The sequence below is a fragment of the Lichenostomus cassidix genome, chromosome 1 (assembly GCF_008360975.1).
Source record: "Lichenostomus cassidix isolate B80296 chromosome 1, HeHo_3.0, whole genome shotgun sequence".
NCBI classification, from domain to species: domain Eukaryota; kingdom Metazoa; phylum Chordata; class Aves; order Passeriformes; family Meliphagidae; genus Lichenostomus; species Lichenostomus cassidix.
Window position 1 is genome coordinate 65,230,629 of NC_139479.1, and position 20,468 is coordinate 65,251,096.

The 20,468-nt window shown below is 40.6% G+C and overlaps 2 protein-coding genes across 9 annotated transcripts in view; one reads left to right on the forward strand and one right to left on the reverse strand.

Moving 5' to 3' along the window:
* LOC146444803 (uncharacterized) lies at positions 1-20,349 on the reverse strand. 6 transcript variants are annotated; one of them, XM_085061441.1, is made up of 5 exons: positions 19,576-20,349; positions 17,506-17,610; positions 16,847-16,900; positions 10,121-10,201; positions 1-412 (listed from the first exon to the last, which is right to left on the reverse strand). In XM_085061441.1, the coding sequence occupies exons 1-2, from the start codon at positions 19,935-19,937 to the stop codon at positions 17,517-17,519; spliced, it is 456 nt and encodes a 151-aa protein (XP_084917567.1). In that variant the 5' UTR covers positions 19,938-20,349; the 3' UTR covers positions 1-412; positions 10,121-10,201; positions 16,847-16,900; positions 17,506-17,516. The 6 variants fall into 6 exon arrangements, 4 of the variants coding, with proteins under 4 accessions (XP_084917567.1, XP_084917577.1, XP_084917557.1 ...); XR_014852474.1 differs by lacking the exons at positions 1-412; positions 19,576-20,349 and adding exons at positions 9,670-9,983; positions 18,598-18,730 and having other exon boundaries at positions 17,521-17,610; XR_014852473.1 differs by lacking the exons at positions 1-412; positions 19,576-20,349 and adding exons at positions 9,670-9,983; positions 18,598-18,730.
* Positions 19,618-20,468, forward strand: part of SPART (spartin) — a 16,948-nt gene continuing 16,097 nt past the window's right edge. For all 3 annotated transcript variants that reach the window (XM_085061403.1, XM_085061411.1, XM_085061421.1), the window contains exon 1: positions 19,618-19,743. The gene's annotated coding sequence lies outside the window, so the exon portion shown is untranslated. The remainder of the gene's footprint in view (positions 19,744-20,468) is intronic.

Genomic DNA, 20,468 nt, shown 5'->3' on the forward strand with positions numbered 1-20,468 from the left:
AAGACGTGAAGCGTAACCAAGCAAACAATCACTGTTCTCTCACCCTAGGAGAAGGGAGAAGAAAGAATTCCAGTGGCAGGGAGCTTAGTTGCTTTTGACAAGAAGGGAAACACAGGCCTCCTAATTAACAGTGCAGTTAAAGAAGGGTGAGCAGCTCGTTGCCAAATGTAACCCCAGGGAAAACTGTAACTGCTGTAATCAAGGGAGTTATTTACCCAGTCAATAAAAACAGGCTGAAACAAATGACATGATGCCTGGAATAACTGTGGTCTGAGAATGGAGTTACCAGGGTACATGGCTCCTGCCAGGTGGTTCTCCCTCAGTCCTGAGGAGCTTGGGGTGATGCAGGTACTGGACTTAGGGTGTGCTGTGCTGTATGGGCAGTGATGGGCACTGAGCTTGGATCTCATCCCTGTGAAATAAGAGAAGCATCAAACTGAGTACATCCACATATTATGAATATCCAAAAGCAGATAATGGTCTAAAAACTCCTCAGGTATTGATCCGAGCCAACTTTCAGGCTACAAGGTGTTGAACTGGGCCACACCATTTTGGATTTTGTAATGAATCTCAGGAGATCTGTATCTTCATCTAACCATAGCTGGAGACAAAATGAGGTATTCCATTTATTTATTTATTAGTTATTTATTGAGTCAGGACTTAATTAAAGAGCTAGTGGGCCTTTTTCCCAATCTTGACAGCAACTTTCAGAGTGCCCCAGAAAGAAATGAAAATCACTTTGACAAATCTCAATCCAAAAGTGATTTGGCATGCCTCATAAAAGCAAAACTTTACTATCTATGCCTCAGCTGATATATAGAAGTATCCCAGAAAATGCCCCAGATTTAGAGCTTGCCTGGCTTGCCCTGAGTCACTCAGTGTTAAGTAACTCAATGTCAATGTTGAGTCAGTCCTATGTGCACTGTATGGTGAGAGCCATTGATAATGTTCAGCTAGATATAGGTTTGCTTTCTTCTTCCCTTGTCCATATTAGATTGCCCAGAACATCTGCCACAGCCTCACATGACTGTCCATAGGCTCAGTCCTACATTCTTGATGTATTGATGTCTTGATATCACATGCATCAGTGACAAAAGTTAAAATAAAGCAATGGCTACATAGTTGAAGAATACTGAATACTGTTGGTTGGGGTACCCATTAAAATCTTAGTGCATATTGAAATTTTCTTTCTTTGCTTCAGGAATGTTATTGTATTGAACTTTACAGCCAGCCCCAGGTAATATGTGACCAGATTTCAGATTCTTTGGTACTCCTTTAGATAAAGAGGGCCCTGATAAGGAAGAGGTTGTTGTGTAAGATTACCAGGATCAACAAGGATTTTAAGGACTTGGAGTGACATGTCATAGCTTTCCTCTAAAGCTGCCTTTTTGATTAGCTTTGATGTTGTCTTCTCAATGTCTGCTCTCAAGAAATACAGCCAATATTTTTTGTGTGATGGCAGCCAAAGTAACAAGTAACACAAAGGTGAATGTGGAATTGAAATTATTTCCAGCTTTTGGTTGTCTAAGCACCTGTGTCCACACTGAAGTGTCTCTGTGGACACAAAAGATCAGTTTCCAAGCAGATTCCCCACCATGAAAAACACTTCTGAGATTTATGTGTGCACACCCACCAGGTGTGAGTCATCGTGCTGAGATCTACTTGTCCCTTTCTTGTTTTTCCAAGTTTAGCAACTACCTGGTTACACCAATGCAAATGAGTAGAGGATGACAGCCAGTAGATGTAACTGATCTAAATTTCTCATCCACACAAGTGGAAAGTAATCAATGGAAACAATTAGATTTATAGTTTTGAAAAAAAACAGTGAAGGCAAAAGAAAGATCTGACCCAGCTGGGAAATCTGCCTGTAAATCCATGACTAAACACTTCAGGTTTTTCACTTCCCTAGAAAATAACTAGAGGCAAGGCTCCGAAGTGCCAGGGGCAATGACAGAGCAATTAAAATTTTTCTGTGTGCTCCCTTCTGCAAAAGTTTTAACACTGCATTGTGCTTGCCATGAAGGATGTCCCCATGAGTACTGGCTGCTAATGGGTGTTTGCTCATAGGGCTGGGGGATCCACAGTCTCCAGACAGGGCAGTAGCCTTGTCATGTACCTTTGGCTACTGACTCATAGGCATTGCTGCAGCGTGGAGAAGATGTGGAGATCAGAGAGAAGTGGGGGAAACCTCAGATCTCCGTAAAACCATAGGAATGGCTGGCAGGAGACAGTTCCAGCCAAGCTGCATGTTCAGCTACTGTTATTTAGGCTTTCAGTGAAGCAAATAGTGGATAATAGACAACTTGAACATCACACAATGCACATAGCTTTTAATTGGAGCATGGTAGCAATGGCATCTGCTCGCAGCTTACATCAATCTCATCTATAAGTACTTCCATCACTGCAGAACACAGTTACAGCTGTCTCCTAAAAGTATATTATTTTGTTGAGTGATGAATGGCATCGTGAAATATTACCTATAATCAGCACCCATTATGGCAAAGCTCATTAAATTTCTGACAAATCTAGTGTTGACAGCACGTTAATTTTGTTTTATTGCCTTCTTTTATCTACACAATTTCTATCTCTGGTTTGCAGTTTATAATGAAAGACAGCAGAACTGCACTTTGCTTGAGAATCAGAAAAATAAGTATTCACCTTTTAAAAGGTCCCCAGTTTAGGCCATAGGAACAGCAGGTACTAAACAATGCACTCATTGAAAAGGTGATTAAAGTTTAATAAAACTGTCAAGTGAAATAAACCAATCTCTTTGCAAAACATTCTGTTTGCCAGGTGCTTGGACTTCAGTTGTTAAAAAATTCTCTTTCCACAGCTTTCCCAAATGTATTGCAGACTAATGTTGTGACTGCCAAAACACAATTCAGTTTTTTGCATGATTTGTTGAGACTTGCTAATAAAGAAGACAGCTAAAGCAACATATTCAGAAGTCACTGTGACAAGTGCTATGTAGGATAAATGCACTTTTACTTAATTAATTGCTAAAAACTTTCATATCTTGCACTGTCCAAGTTGGGCTTTGGAACCTGATCATTCACTGCTGACTTCATAAATGTGATTCTCCACCCATACAGTTATCTGCAAATGTCCAAACTACGTTGCTATCTGTCTGACTTGATGGAGCTTTGCAGCATTTTTTCCATATGCATACAAAATCCAAAGCAGTAAGAAATCAAGCACATACATATGGATATAAAATCTACAGTTCCTAAAATCTTTAGTCCCTACAACCATCTGGAACAACTTCTTATCACAAAAAACTATTAAACTTTAGAAATTGGTTGTTATAAGTGGATTACTAATTATTAATTGATTTGCTATGCAGTACCTCAGGTAGCATTTTATGATTTTTTTACAAGTTGTATTCTCTGCAGAGCTGTAGGTCAGTTAATACAGAATGATTCACCAATGACATATTCCTGTGATTCTGCCTGATGTGTCAGTGTGTGCACTGCACGTCAGACCATTCCTCTGCGATCTCCAGCGGCCTCGCTGAAGAAAACATGTCAAACAACAAATTGAGTTTCTTGAAGGTCAGGATGTTCCTGAGGGATTCACAGGTACTTTAATGAGAATATAACCTTGCCTCTTACAAGGCTTTTCCGTGCAAAGCACATCAGCTCCCTGACTTGGGGGCAACCCTGACCGACAGGACCAAGAGAGCTCAATTAATGAGGAAACAATTACACCCTGGCACTGCCCTAAGTTAAAAAGACAACCTGGCTCTCAGGAGGACAAGCTTTTTTGGAGGCACTCGGGAAATATCATGTGGCCTTGAGAGGGGAGAAATGTCCTACTGAACAAATCTGTCTATTCACCTCCCAGCAGAACAGGCTTTTCTCTGATAGCAGAGGCAGCCAGAAATACCCACCCAGCCAAATTCTCACTACACAGAAATTAAAAGAAGGACTTAACAGCTAAATCTACAATGTTTTCTGTATGTTGGTACTGTCTGAGGTATCCTGTCCTCTCCCCACATTCTTTCCAATGATTATTCCTTTTGCTTGCAACTTACTTTAAATTGTGTTGCAAGGTTCTTGGGAAGAGGGAAAATGTTTTTGTGTGCCTGAATTAGCTCAGCTTCACATATGAATTTTGTGTTCCACATGCAGGTACTGCTATAGCTATACACACACATATAAAAGAGCTCTCTAAAAAGGATTACTTTCCCCTGCAAAAGTTCAAAACAAAGAGAGCAAAATGTGCAAAATTAAAAGACTGTATGAATGTCTTGCATTTTTAATTTCTCCATACTTTCTCTGTGCTTGTGACAAGATGTGTGAATTTATACAAAGCTTTAATTAGTGCTAGGTGGTGAGAACTGGAAAGCTTTATGAAAACACTCATTTGCGATTTTATCCGGAGACTCCTAAAGATAATGATATAAGCTTGGCTTTTCAATAATAATGCAACACATATTGTACCATGTACAGCATTATCTGTAGAAACCCACTACAAAGTAAGAACATAAGAAAAATAATATATGTTATATTTAAGAAAAAATAATTTTGTTTCTTTATGCTTTAGACAGTGGTTTTGAAAAGAGTGTGCATAGCCTCTTATTAAGGAACATGCATGACATTTTCCAGCACATGAAAATCAGGCTTTGTAGCAAGATCCTTATTAACTGCTATGCCTGGCATTCTGCTGAAGGCATTCCCAGAGCATCTCACTGAGGGAATCCCTGCTACCTGGAGCAGGGCTACCAGTGACATCAACTCCTCCATTCTCACACTGATAAATACCCAAGGTTTGAATCTGCTGCCTGGTAGTTTAGATCAAAATTGTAGAGTTATCCTTTCTTCTTTTCTGGCTTAAACAAAAAAATCCACCAAAAAGCCAAGAAGGGATTCTTAGATAAAAAAAGTATTTGCAGGGGGTTGCATTTATTTTATACTGTAACAAAAGATGTTTTTTTCTGAGGACTTGTTTTAAGAGCACTGAGAACTGTGGGAAACAACAGCTTAGGTTCATAAAATTGTTAGTGCTGGTGGTGACAATGCTGAGGTAATTAGCAGGAGAATAAACTTTACTGTAATGACCTGGGCTTCCAAGGGCTCCATGCTCATTTTGATTTCTGTATGTTAAACATCTCTTTGTGAAAAAGCCATATTTAGCAAAAGTTGAGATTTTTATGCTCAGAGTGTTGTCTAGACCAGGAATGGTCACACTTTAATTCTAGATCTGCATTGTCTCAATGGCCTAGAACAGTCCTTATGCCCCCATGGGGCAGAAAGTGCTAAGGAGATTGTTTGAATTCTCCATGGTGGGAAAAAACAAACCACCATATCCTGCTAAGTCTGCCATCACCAACTTGTCCAGTGTAATCTTATCCTGCAAAATGAAGTACTAGAATGCTGGGAGAGCTGTTGTCTACAAAATAGTCCCAAAGTTTACAGGAGATTCTGATATGCAGCTTGCAGGGTCAGGATCTTTTGGCTACCCATGTTCTTGAACAATTTGTTACTGCTTTTCTTCCCCCTAAGAGACAGATGTTTTGGATAGACATGTTTAGGAATTGTTGCAGACAGTATTTTTCTCCTGCAAATCTTTTGCTGCTGGATTGCCAAATGAAGCAAACTGAAGATGAAGCTAACTGCCCTGGCCTCATATTGGCTCAATACACCACCTTAATCCACAACCTCACACACAGACATTCTCTCAGACCACCTTTTGCTGATTTGAAGGAAGATGAAGGATGTCATCTTTCCCCTTGTGCTTTTATCACCCCAGGAACAAAGGGGTTTATTCTTATCTCCCTCTGGTGAGCAATAAAAGATAAAGCACAGGACTTAGAAACTCAAAGAAAAGCTGAGAAATGTAGCTAAAAAGAAAAACACCCCTCTGGGCCTAATGGATGAAGGTAACGTGAGAGGAAAGTAGCAAAAAATGATAAGGATGTTTGTCTCCACTGACTTTTGGTCTTTGTTTTAGCATTTACCAGGCACCTTCTGTGGTGCTCAGATCTGTCTCTTGATTTTTAAAAAATATCTATAGGTTTTTTTTGGTTGTTGTTATTATTAAAAAAATAATGGCTTTGCTCAGTCTATTTAAAAGAAATTGTTACTGCACCTGAAACTGTAGATTTTAGCCCTACTTCTTTAAGATCCAAAATTCCTGGTCTTCTAACCTGCAGTATCTTTTACTAATAGACTGCAACACTTTGTAATCCAAGACCAGAGTACAACAGTGACAGCCACACATGTCATCAGTTCCACAATGAGTTGTAGCATGGCTGATTTTATCTGCTGAGAGTGCTTCCTGCTGAAGTGCACTCATGCTAGTTAGGACCAGTGTACACATCAACCAGTCTACAACTTGTAGAAACTCATACCAAAACCAAATACACAGGAAGTCACTCTCTTCTGCTGCTAACAGCTTCTGTAAGAAATCTTCCATAAATGCCTTCACTATTGGCCTATTGACATTTGTGTATTGATCAATGAAGGATATTTATATGCAGCTTCCAGCTGCTACTAATCTCAGAAGAAAAGAGTCAATGAGTGGTGCGTATTGTTCCTTTTCTTGCTGTCTCCAAGTCATAAACTGAGTGTTTTTCCAGCTTTAATTAGAAAACAGTAAAGTGATAGGATTTGTTTCATTCCTAAGAACAAGGGACACTATTTCTTAGAATAAATTTAATTTATTAACACTTGACTTGTTTGTAAAGGTGATGTACACCAGGAGTACTAAGGGATTACTAATGATTTTCTGGCTTAGAATTTGCCTGAAGGACAGACAAGCAAATTCAAGGTGATGGCTAAGTGTAATTTAAGCTGTAATGCAGTCTCCTAATAAGAGTTTATATCTTCTCTGTGCAATGATGACTGCTGAAACAGATAATACTGGCACATCTAGAAAACTTAAGCAATAGAAAAGATAGTATCATCACATTATTCATTATTTTTATGCCTTTTTCCAAAGGAACCAAACTTTCCTTTGGAAAGGAAAAAGGTTATGGAGATAAGCATGGTTTCAGAATCATTTTGGCAATGATAATAACATACTTATTTAGGACACTTCATTCAAAAAAGCTTTGCACCCTGAGATTTTAATTAACTGCATACATCAGACAAAGGAATGACAGAAACCAGCCAATTCTGAGGAAGAGCCCAGCGATTCTACAGATAAAAGATGAGCTGTGAAAATCAGCTTCCCCAACTGATACACAGGATTTGTAGTTTACATCAAAGCTGCAGAGTCAGTGTAGGCAGCTGCCCACCAGGGCAGTGGGATGTACCATGGGGAGAGGCTAGGAAATGCAAGAACCTTTTAGCCGGGTTTTGGCAGGGGTGAAGCGAGTTGCAGTCTGTCGATTTTCAAGCAACTGCTGCTGCAGGAGCTCCCACAGCACACACCTGCCCCAGATCTCAGACATACAGCCTCATATGCCCTTACACACCAAGCTGGGCTGGACCATACCTGTCCCTGTCCCTGTCCCTGTCCCTGTCCCTGTCCCTGTCCCTGTCCCTGTCCCTGGCTGCCTGTCTGGGGCTCCTCCATTATCCCTCAATGCCACCAAGCACTCTCACTGGCAGAGCTCTGCCAGTGCCACTGCTTGACACTCTAGCTGCTCTGGGCACAGCCAGCACTCCAAATCACCTGAGCCTCATTCCTGCAGATTTTCAACTGTTACAGCAGATAGACCTTCCTGCAGTTTTCCAAATTTATTGATTATTAATGTCACTTGTACAAGAAATGCAGATACTTTGACAAAGAGAGAACAGTGCTGGAGCGCCTGCCTGAACCTGCACAACACTCCTGGACTTCCTCAGGGGTCAGTGTGAGAATACAGGTTGGTGGCCCTGCACACCTTCTTCTTTCTGTCGGGAGACTGAAAACACTTCCGTTTTCAAGTGCTTCACAGCAAACTTGCGTATTATACCTCTCTCACAGGAAGACACTTCCTGGGCTGTATAGAAAGTGAGTCCCAAAACATGAACAAGGCCTTGGACATATGTCCTTTTCTGCTTCCAGCTTCAGAGCTCCCAGCCCTCACCCACTGCAGCCACCACCACTGCTGCTCCTCAGGAAGGGGCTACTGCACAAGCTGGATAATTTGCTGTGGCTCTAGCACTTGCAGCAGTAAGCCCTGCACTGTGCTTTGTACTCCAAGAACACACATGGCTACAGCCTTCATAGCAACAAGCGCCTGTAAGAGTGGGAAAGTGGTGGGATTATCCTACCGACTCTGGGGACTGTGTTCAATCATTTTACTAACAAATAATTTATTCATAAAGTTCTATGTCATTTACTCTATATTTTTGAAGTAAAATGTTTGTTTGAAGATGTGCCCAGAAAGTAAAATTAACGATTATGAGTTCAGGCTTAAACAGTATATTATGATGTAAGATGATTAGCTGGGTTTTTCTGCAGTTAATTACAAAATTTGTGCAAGGAACTTCTGAATCAGCTTTGTTTTGATGTACTTTTAGCACAATTGCCAAATCTGATTTAAATATACCACCTGGCTGCCTGATTCCTGTGCTTTAGGTTGACCCAGACTGACAATGAACATTTCTTGGCCATTGCTCTCAGTTACATAAACTTTTCCATTACCCCACCTAGCTTTTCTCCTTTACAGTCAGAAAGAGTAGTAAGCATTAGGCTGGAGTGGGCTCTTCTCCCCTCCAGAGTCCTTATATTAGTACAGGTAGTACAGTGTTCCAGCTATCACTGAACTGTTACTAAAATTTCAGTCTTCCATATATGTATGGTATTACTTCAATCATACATTGTCTTTTGCTTCCTCCTTATATGTGATGATACCAGTCTGCTAGCAGGCTCATGTTAACTTCTCTTGGTCCATCAGTCTCTCAAAATGTGGTTTATGACTTTTTATGTTAGTGTCTGAGTGTTTTATTACGTCTCAATTTGAGTTCATTTAATGTACACTAACATCTGGGATCATGCACTGATCTTGACATCAGGTACTACTAAACAGGGTAGCATAGTTAATGCTGGCTAACAAGTAAATAGAATTACTTTTAGTAAGGCTACAAGAGGCACGTATATTTTTAGGAGGGACCATTCCCTGCATGTATTTAGGGAAATGTGGTATCTGCCATACTTTTTGCTTTACATGAGGTTTCTTTTTGTTATTACTCATTTTTAATCTCTGAGATCTTTTTGTCTACAATCTTTTGCAAAAGAGAAAATTAATGGCAGGGCAACTGTTGATTTGTAGAAAATGCTGCTTTTACTGTAAATGTAAAAGCTGAGGCAGAATGAGCTAGTACAATAAAATGAGAGCACACAAATTCAGAGGGGTTATAAGGCCTCATTAAGTATTTCAAACTAGACCAAAGACTAGAAGCTGTCTCACCTCTAATGTGTATAATCCTGTTAAGACAGAATTCAGCTCAATAAGGATTAACTCAAACTTAGATTGCATTTGGTTCCTAAATTTCAGTCCAAAAGTATTTTTCATCCACTTACTTTCTCATGCTTACTAGATACAAATGTTTACAGGAACTAATCCTTTTTTAAAGGCTTCAAACAAAACAAGAAAACTGTATAAACAACTTAACTTGAAGTCAGGAGAATAATGTTCTGCTCTTGCATATCTATATTTTTCCTCAGGCAGCTCTTGAAAATACTTACAAAATACATGCAGTTGACAAGAACAGTAGAACGAGTTCCGCTTGAGTAAATATGTATTGAATTTAAAGCACTTTACAAGTAAAAACAAGTCAGAGAGAATGAGTATCTTCAAATGAATGTTTTCTTTAACTTAGAACAAAGTAAGCTTTTGAACAGTCCAAGAAGGAACATGGCACATTGTGAGGAAAGCTAATTTACCCTTCATCATAAGGTACTGTACTGGTACTCCGTAGAAGTGTTCTTTTCCTGGATGCTGCAAGCCACCATCCTCCAGATGCTCATTCCTCCTTGTGCACAGAGCTGTGCCTTTCTCACAGCACCTTAGTTTGCAGAGAGATCCATGCCCTATTTCTTGTTGTTAGCTATGCAAACAAAAGAAATGAACTAATTACTGCACCCCCCAGAAACAGCCTAGCTGTGCTTCATTGGGCGTATTTTAGATCCTTAAGGTGCTGGTGGTGCTGCATTTTCTCTGGAAGTAGGCCTACAAGTTTCTCACCTCCATGCTGCAGTTCATTATCCCATCAGGTCAGCAGATGACAGGGAACTACCTTCAGTGGCATAAATGGTATTAAAACCCCTGTCAAATCAAAGAAAAATAAACACTTCTTCATATGTTGTTTTTGTTTGGTTCTTAAACCAGGATGATTTGACTGTTAAGGTCATTATGCCCTTGGTGTTTCTGTATTTCACTAGTATGCAAACAGCATGAATTCCTGAGTATTTGAAGGGTGAAGTAAGTATTAGTTCATTTTATCGGCAAGAGGGAAAGGAAAACGTGCTTTGGTCCTACAGGTACAGACTTCAAGCCAGGTTAATTCCCTAACAGCATTTATTGAGACGATGCACATGGGAAAAAAACTAGGTTTCATTAAGCTGCATATTATGTTTTCTTAAATACTTTATTAAATAAATAATATTTGAGGTAATAAAATAATCATACTGGAATATTACAATGTCTCAGGCACTAGGGAATAAAAGTATGAAACTCATTAAAATGCAATCATTGAGATATTACCTTGTTACTTTCATTTCAATATCATGCACATACTTTATCTTGTAGGTTAAAGAGTTCTCAGTGATAGTTACCAGGACTTGTTTGTTTTAAATTAGTCCCGGAAGGGTTTTCCTTGTAATCCCTTTATTAAAAAAAGATGGATATTAAATATTTCAATTAAAATAATTCTGAAGTTTAATATAATTTTTTTTTAAATTGCAATTTCACTTCAGGAAAGTTTCAGAAAGTTTAATACATATTAATACATTCCTTCATTGAAGAAGATTGAATGAAGTAAAGAGTAATTTTACTGTAATTTATTTTTACAGAGTTGGAACAAAATGCCAACATTTGTACTAGGCTGTTTACCTACGGAAGTACATAAAGACAATAACTTTTATATATGGTTCAGGTTCTTAAGTATTGTGATTTCCAAGCTGTAATAACCATGGGGTCTGGGTAAAGGATGCAGCCTCCTAACCTGGGAAAGAGGAATTAGTATAAACAGAGTGGTTAACAGGTCACAAATTCTCTAGACACTTGGACAAAATCCTACAGATGCAGGTCCATTTACAGTGGGTCAGTGCATTACATTAAAGAAGTACTTAGCTGTCTGTGTCATCATGGTCTCATTTCTTTCTCTGTTTCAGCAAATTTAAAAATAAATTCAATCATACGGCAAACTAATGTATTACCTAGCATGTTTACCTGTATATTCAAGGTCAAGGCTTCCCACTGAGCTCACTATGAAAGTATTGATAACAGAGGTAGGAACTTTCAGGTGGCTTTTCATTCAACTTTTACAGCTTCTGATGATGAGATTTAATGAAATATTGACCATTGTTCCATATTATACAGCTTTTTATTATGAGATTTACTGACCTTTGCTTTATATCACCGATCTCAAGAAACTTCAGAGCTTTATGTCAGTTTCTGATGGCAGTTTTCATCTATCAAACTGGTACATATAAAATTTTTCTTATAAAATAAAAAGCACAGGCATTGGATTTACAGAAATCAAGAATATTCAGGAAGCTTTTAGTCTATGGGTTAGCAAGTAATGCAGTCAAAACAAGGCTGCAAAACCAGAATTACTGAATTGAAATCTAATGGTGCATTTTTGCTAATAAAATCATGCTTACATTTTACATTATGACCTCAAGTGCCCACAGTACAACCTTCAGTGTTATGCAGAAATACTGAAAACAGGTGTAAACATCTCTCTACTATCCTATAGTCTGCAGTACAGACAGATGCTGAACAAAGCCTGATTTTCACTGCAGTATTATTTGATTTCAGGCTGACACCTCTGCACACTACACAGCTATCCTGCTTTCTTTTCTGCAGTTTCGTACAAAAGCCAGAGATAAAAAAGTACAGAGAGCAGCAGGAAAGGTTCTTTCAATCTCCCAATGGCACTTCCAAGGAAAATTAGCTGAAATACATAAATAATTGAACTCTGGTAGCAGAGATAAACTCAGTTCTATTTCAATTGCTGAGGCCACAGCAACAGCTTACCAGAAAAGACAATGCCAGGATCTCTTTTTTCCTCCAGATTAGGTCAGCACAATCCTAAAGGTCCCCTCTTACATGGGGTTGTTGTGATTCACGTGCAGCAACCAGCACTTTGCCTTGTTGAACCTCACACCATTGACCTCAGCCCTTTGACCCAGCTGTCCAGATCCCTCTGCAGAGCCTTCCTTCCCTCCAGCAGGTCCACAACTGTGCCCGACTTGGCATCATCTGCAAACTGACTGAGGGGGCACTTGATCTCCTTGTCCAGATCAGTGATAAAATACTGAGCCCTGGGGAATACCACTAGTAACCAGCTGCCAGCTGGATATAACTCCATTTACCTACACTTTCTGGGCCGGAACAGCCAGCTGGTTTTCTACCCAGTGAAGAGTGCACCTGTCCAAGGTGTGAGCAGTCAGTTTCTCCTGGAGAATGCTGTGGGAAATGGTGTCAAAGGCTTTGCTTTGATTTACAAAGTATTGGCTGTGCTGCACAGATCCATTGCCCAAGCCTATTTGTCTCCTTCTTACCTATAACCATAACACCCACACCTCCCTGCTCTCACTCCTCTGTGGTTTTTGTCCATTCAGCCATTTGCAACTCACTCTGGTCTTCATCTGAGTGCAATCAAAATCTATTACTCATAGAGCATTGGACATCCAAAGCTGCATATAACTGCAAAGCAGGCTTTTAGCAAATGAGCCTCAGGGCTCAGGTCATCCTGCAGAAAGCTGAGAGGATAAGGTGGAGAAAGCCAAAACTTTGCTCACAGTAGAGTGTTCTGTGTACATCTTGGGCTGTGTGAGCTAGCAGGGCCCAAGCTCCCTGTCCTGGGTCTTCCCAGGCTCACCTTCATGTGGGCTGACATGTTAGGGACAGGAAGGCACATGTGTGTGGTAGCCTGGACTAGACAAATAAACATCTTCAGTGACTAGGGAGAAAAAAGGGATAATATTCAGAAAGGTGTCCTTGTCCCTTTACAGGGCAAGGAAGGAGGTAGTGGAGTTATACTTGAAGAGATTGGTAAGGCTTGGGATAGATAGAAGGAGCTTGTTGAACATTCAGAAAGACTTTGTTGAATACATATTTTGTTCTGTAAAGGAAGGGAATTAATTTTATGTAACATCCAAACAAGCTTGTAGGTTATTTCATGCTACAAAATTCTCACATAAATGGAATCTTATAAAGAAAAGCCTGATTTCAGGCTAAACAGGCTAAACATTAGCCTGTTTTAAAAGATGTAAGCACATAATCAGTTTTTTTTCTTTTTAGATAGATAGGTAAGTACTACATTTCACATTCATTATCTGTAGAGCGGAAGCACAAATCTCCAATTTAGACACCTAAATGGAATGGTCTGATTCTCAGATGTGTTAGTTATTCAGACATTCTTAGGCAGTGCATTTCAGAATCGGACCACGCCATTTAACTGTAACAGAGCAGCCAAATTGCTCAAATAGCCATAGTTTTTCTCAAAGCAATGTGAATGCTGCCATCTAGCTACACAGTATCAGCATCTCTTTAGTCCAGAGCTGCTAGATACAAACCTTTTCAGTTTCTGTATGGAATAGATCAGAATAGAGATACAAAAATTCCAATCGGTCTTGTGTCAATTAAAAAATGTGGCTGGAGTATTCATTATTAACAAAATTATAGTATTATAAAATATTGTATTGACTTCAAAACTGAAAGGATAAGAACAACATTAAAACTATTGCATCTGATAGTGAACAAGCTATTTCTTGTGAATGACAAATTTTACAAATGCAGGATCTTATTTTTCAATGATCTATACATGCCTTCAGTTGAATGGACCTAATAATAAAGTTAAAACCACACATTTGTAAATTGAAGTCTAGATCCACTTTCCAGTTCAAGATTCATTTACCAAAGTTCAGCATTTCTAGAAAACACTTTGTTTAACAAATATCCTTATTGTCATGTTTGATCCATAAACTGTTTGGAAGTGTTTATGCAGTGTCAGCTGAATGCTCAGTATTGTCATAGTATTGTTTGAGTTCTGCCATGGCTGTGTGAAGGCACTTTGAGATTAATATCATTGCATGCTCAGGATGTTGATCCACCAAGCATGCTACTGAACACCTCTTTGGGTAACCAAAGGACCAAGAGACTGAAGACATGTGCACAGGACTCGTCCTGATACTGAGAGGACCATGGGTGGTCTCAGCACCTTCACATGGGAATTGGAAGAACTGATTTTCACATTTCATCCAGAACATTATGTACAGAGTTGGGCAGAGACAGACTGCTGTTTGAGTTTACTCAGTGGATAACTACAATCACTCGGGTTGAGCTCCTGCCTATCAATTTGAGGAGCTTGTATTTCAAAACAAATACAGATATATGACTCCTTCAGCTTTCGTTCCTTGGTGGGGAAAACGGACGTAATTACAGGACAGATATGCCACCTAGTTAAACATGCAGTCTCCAAGTACAAAGCTGTTGGGAAAGCTATCCATTTCCCATTTGAGAGAAAAAAAATCTACTTCATCTAGCACACACAGAGTGGAACTCCAAATAGATTGTGAAACCTATCCAAAGACAGACATATCTTAAATATAAAAGTAGAGGAAATCTACATAAGCAGATGTATTTAATCTAGTATTTCATATATCCCTACCAAACAGGACACAAAAATGACATATCCCTCCACTGGACCAGTTAATAGCATTCTCTAGCCCAAAATCTGGCCAATACCAGATTCATCACAAGAAGATACACGAAAACACATTGTTATTTACAAAATAATAGCCCTCAGACCCATTCTTATTCAAGCGGCTGGAGATTGGTCTGAATTTCAAATTGTGAAGAGCTGAGACTACAAGAAGATGAGCCAGAACTTCCATAGGCAGGGTTATAGATTGCCTCACCTAAATCATCAGGAAAACAGATGTTCTCCCACATCATGTGTAGCAAAATCTTGATGTAAGTTATTCTTACATACAGTATATTGCAAGGCCCTAATCCTGCCAATATAATTGTGGAATAACCCACTGTAAAGTTGGATTTATGTGCTTTTGTACACATACACACACACACACACACACACACACGCTCCCACACATGCAAGTAATTAGAGTTGCAGCTTCTTACTAAAAGACAAACAGACTTCATGCAATCAAATTACTAACTCAGTTTATCACAAAGGCAAAGCCACTTGGACACTGGAAAACACGTTAAAAACAACACTTGATTTTACTGGTGCTATACAGTAGTTTTCAGTTTTACACATTGGTACTAGATGGTGGTGTGAGCCACAAAAACCAGAAGACAAAAAATTAGCTTTCATGTTCCCAGATATTAATTTATGGTGATGTGATATCAACATGCACACCTGTTTCTCCCAAACATCAAGAGTATTAAAAACTATTTTTTTTCAGTATGATTCAGTATGAGATGCACTGCTTTTTAACTCTGTACTTTCAATTTTGCCTTTTTAATCTTCTGTGTAGCCTTCCATGCCCCTCCTCTATCCCTCACAAAAGCCCATAAAACAACAACCAAGAAACCCAGGATAAATTGCATGATTCACTATTTTTTATTAGTTGTATAAAATTTCACTCCCACACTTATGAAATGCAAAGTGCCCCTCAATAGTCTCTCTTTTTTGACAGCAGCATACTTTTCCAACTTTGGTGCTGAAAGAAATATATTTCAGCACCTCTGCTGCTTTCTGCAGTCTGACAGTATGTCAAATCATTCTGGAAAACACAGAGCTGCTATCTAATAAAGTAGCCACTATTCCAAGTGCCACAAAGGAGGCATGATGGAATACTCACTCCATCAGCATTTGAATTTATCCTTCCTCTGAACTGAAGAACCAGCATCTCTACATTGTAATCAACATGTGTGAATAACTTGAGTTTTGTGGTGCCCAGTTTTACTGTGTTCTGTCCCAGCAAGGATGCAGATAGCTATAAACCATCCAATGGAAGATCTTTGTTACCACTAGTCTTTACAGAGCCAGAATTTTCCCTGGTATTTCCTTTTCTGACCATTGTTGTCAACTTACTTTTTATACTGCTGAATAAATAAACCAAAATCCCAATCAACTTAAGCTGGTCCATCATCTGTCTCTCTAGTTCTCCCATTCCTATCCTGATTAGCAGACCTTCCAAGAGCACTTTGATCCCTTCCCAGAACAGTTTTCCTTAGGCTGGACTTGAGGACCATGCTTATCTCTGAACACAGGAAATGCTAAATCTGGAGTCCCATAAAATGGTCTAGGTTTTCTGTACATACTCTGTATATGCAATACAAGAATACAGTAGACTGGGGAGACAGCATTTAGTGATTACACAAGTGCAAATAATTGCTCACAGCAAAGGGCAGGGAAAAACCTTGCACAAGATGGCAGCAGCCTGGCATGCAGCCAAATGCAGTGCACAGATGCTGTCTGGACCCAGATCTGTTTCTTTGAATTAGAGCCTCCTCCTTCCCAGTGCTGTACGAGTAACAGCCAAGTTATTCCACCACCTTTCAGCACGGGACATCCCAGATGGGATCGTCTCAGGAAGTAGGTGCCTTTCCAGATGTTTCATTCTCATCTGCTCTAAGTGCATTATCCCTGCTTGTAGCTCAAGGCTGTCAACACTACACAGAGAGGCTGAAGATGTGTTCTTGCACCTTAACAAAGTGCCAGTTTAGTCTGAGGTCAGTGGCTGGCATAATTTTAAAAAGGTGCAATATTACCTCTGTCAGACAACTGTTATTGTTCTTTCTTCGCTTGGCCTCAGGACAATTTATCTGCAAATGATTACAGAGTTTGAAGTCAGAAAAAAGGTAATAATCACAGTGAGATCATCTATCCATCTACCACAGAAGTTCTTCCTATTGTTAGGAGCTGTGGAATAATTATATATCCAGTTGTACCCGCACAATAGTGATTTATTGTGCTTCCATCAGTGCTTCGGGGGCTGCTGACTAAAAGCACTCTGTCTATGCAGCATGATTCCCACCGGATGCGTAACCAGGTTACAGTCGTACTGGCATTTGGTGTGAGTCAATGAAATTTATTTGCATACAAGTAAGCAGTTTGGGAGAATTCTCACATACGTTTTACTCACAGCGTCACCCGCCCATGTTTGTTAGCATTTACAGAACAGTTTGAGGTCCCCCAATGATTTTAGTGTTTGTGATGTTTAAATAACTTGGAGATATATATATACACACATGCCTATATACCTTAATACAGATATATTCACAGATATTGCCTAGTTTGTGTAGAAATTTATGTTATTAAAGCATAAAAGGAAGATATTTAGGGGAAATTATCTTTATGAAAGTGCAGACAAAAATTGAGCAAGCCCACAGAAGTTGTAAAGATTGAAATTGCTAAAGATATAGCTTACCATAAGCAGAATTACCATTTATAAATGAGGTTGAAGACTTGGAGAAAAAACACGCAGTTTAAAATTTGCAGATTCAGGTGAGGTACAAGCAGTTTATTTCTATAGCTGTAGGAGGGAACATGTCATGATAGCAATTCAGCCCTCAGTCTAATTCTGACTTAAAGCAAAAGTACTAGGGCTTATATAAATTCACAGCAGATACAAGCTGCCCTGTGAGGTGGGAGTGGTACAGCAGAGCAGCATCTGGTGGAAAGAAAGATTGTCAGGGCATGTGTGCCCAGGTGTTCCAAGAACAGCTCTGCGCACAGCCAAGTGGCCTTGGTGCTCACCTGTCCAGCTCATCCCTCCCTCATTTGTGACACTGCTCTGCCCCTCATCGACTTCTGGACCTCGCAAGGTCTGCTCCCACAAAATAACATTGGCAAAGGTACGCCCCTTCATGGTTAAAAAAGTTAAAAAATCCTTCTATTGTCTCTCTGCCCTGCTTCAAAATAGAGTGCCACTTTTTGCCATAAAAATGTTTTTTATTTCCTTGTAAGCTTTGCATATATGCACATACCATAATTCAGTGACATCTACCTACCTGAGCACAATCTACCATCTGTTTAAACAAATGTTCAGGGCCCTCTCCACCACTCCAAACCCTCATCTGTCTGTATACTTCTTCATATACAAACGTCATCCTCGCTGCTGTTCAGAAAGAGGAACTCTCCCTGACTTGTGGACAGCTTGTCTCTCATCATCACTGCTGTTCAGAAAGAGGAACTCTCCCTGATTTGTGCACAGCTTGTCTCTCCTCCAGGTTGCTCTCTGTTTCATGTCAGCAGCAAAAGGACTGAAGAGTGGGCATGTGAAAAGTTTGGTGCACAGAATTCCTAGATAAATGTTGTGCTAGAAACCCCAACATGTGATGAATTTCCAGAGATACTTCAGAGCTAAATGAAGCTAAGAGGTAAACCCACTTGCCAAGGGCAGTGCTAGACAGGGCTGCCACTACCTAAACTCAATATTTACTGTGAATTTCTTATGGTCTGTGGTACTGAGTGTGTTAAAGGTTCAAGATATGCTGTTGTCAGTATACACATACAGTACCTGAGAATGCAAGTTAATGAGCCTCAACAGGGCTGGAACCCAGCAAGTTCTGGAAGAGCTAGCACAGGTAAAGAGTCATGCACCATGGAATGCACCTTTGCTAGACATAACCTAGCTAGAAATTTTCCATGGGGAAGTCTGCAAAAGATTTTTAGCATTTGTTATCAAAGTTGCAAATCAATAATATACTGCCAGATTATATCCAGAAATTTGAGCATCTGTTTCCCTGAGAAGTTTGATTGAGAATAAGTGTTCATGTTCTAAGGTAAGTGCTGGATGTTTATTGAGACAATTTTTCTTTTTTTCACAGCACCAGTGCAAAAAAGCAGCTCTCCCCTCCCATGGCCCAGCACTCAGGGCAGCAGCCAGCTCTCCCAGGCTGGCAAATAAGTCTCCCCTGGAGACAGCCACCTCTGGAAATACTGTATCTCCCTGAGCAGTGCAGCCTGCCATTCTGGCACAATTAGAGTGATATTCAAAATGAAATGTGAAAACATGACGTGAAAGGGGACACTTCAGAACGATAGCTTTTAGGCCATATTTTCCCATTTTTGGATAGTCATACCAGTTCCATAACTAGAACTTGGGTAGATGTGCTTTTGTAGATTCACACACACATGCTGGTTTTAAGAGTTACAGCTTCTTAAAAGATGACGAGACTACATGCAAATTACTAACTCATCACACAGGCAAAGCCACTCGACTCCTGAAAAAACAATAGGAAAAAAACCCAACTTGATATCACTGGGGCTGAACATTATTTTTCAGTTTGACATGTTGGTCCTAGATGGTGTGAGCCACAGAAACCAGAAGACAAAAAAGAAGCGACCTTCCATGCTCCCAGCGAAATTAATTTATGGTGAGCATGCAGACCTGTGTTTCTCCCAAACATCAAGAGCATTAAAAAAACCAAAAGAAAACAAAAGAAAAATCACCAAACCGCAGGATAAATGGCACAGCTGAGTGCTATTTGCTAACCGCACGAAGCTCCACCCTCGCTCCGGCAGCCCGGCCGGGTGACGCCAGAGCCGCGACCCTTGGGCCCCGCCTGCTGCCGTGCCGCCTGACCCGACCCGGCCGGGGCGGAGGCGGAGGCGGTGCAGGCGGGGCTGGGCTCGGTGAAGCGCGGCGAAGGCGGCCAGCTCGGTGAGGCGGCTGCGGGGTCGGGCCTGCCGGGGGTCCCTGCGGGGCCGGGGGCGCTGGTTGGAGCGGGGCGGGCAGGGGAGGCCGCGGGAGGCAGCGGAGCGGGCCCAGGCCCAGGAGCAGGCCGGGCGGCGGCTGTGAGGCCCCGCGGTGCGGCCGCAGAGCCACCGCAGGCAGGTGCTGGGAGGGAGCGGCATCGGGACAGGTTGAAGTAACCCTGATGATAAATAATGTAAAGAGTGGCCTAAAGGGTTATTTGTCAGAATACTTAGGAAAAATGCTGCTTTTATTCTGTCTTGTTTTGGTTTTTAAGGGTTCGTGTCAGGCAGTTTTGAGTTTCTTGAATCTGGAACAACGTCGGTAGCGATCAGAAACCGGCAGGCACACTAATGAAATAGTATTAAATAGCAGGCTTACATAACACTAAATTTTCCATGATGATCTTGGAATCCTTGGCCACGGAATGGTAGTACAATGTCTTTGTACTTCGGTGCTGCGAGAAATGTCCGTGCTGGGCAGAGCAGCTGCGAGGTGAATTATCTGCCCTACTGCTTCTCCACTCTCCGTTTTGGAGAAGTGACAACTAGGTACCCGCCGCCTGAAAGCTCTGTGGTGAGAGCATGGGATGGAGGTGCAGACCAGGGAGCCAAGAAGGAAGTTCTGTTATTTGGACAGAAATAATCTTAAAACAGCAGTAGAGAAGGAAAATAGACATGCTGGCTGGGTGC

What these genes read in the sequence shown, in the direction of transcription:
- LOC146444803 (XM_085061441.1), bottom strand. Translation starts at nt 19,937, where the DNA reads ATGCCGCTCCCTCCCAGCACCTGCCTGCGGTGGCTCTGCGGCCGCACC. An exon ending in CGAGGGTGGAGCTTCGTGCG is followed by an intron (nt 17,611 to 19,575) that starts GTTAGCAAATAG and finishes TCCCTCCTACAG; the next exon opens with CTATAGAAATAAACTGCTTG.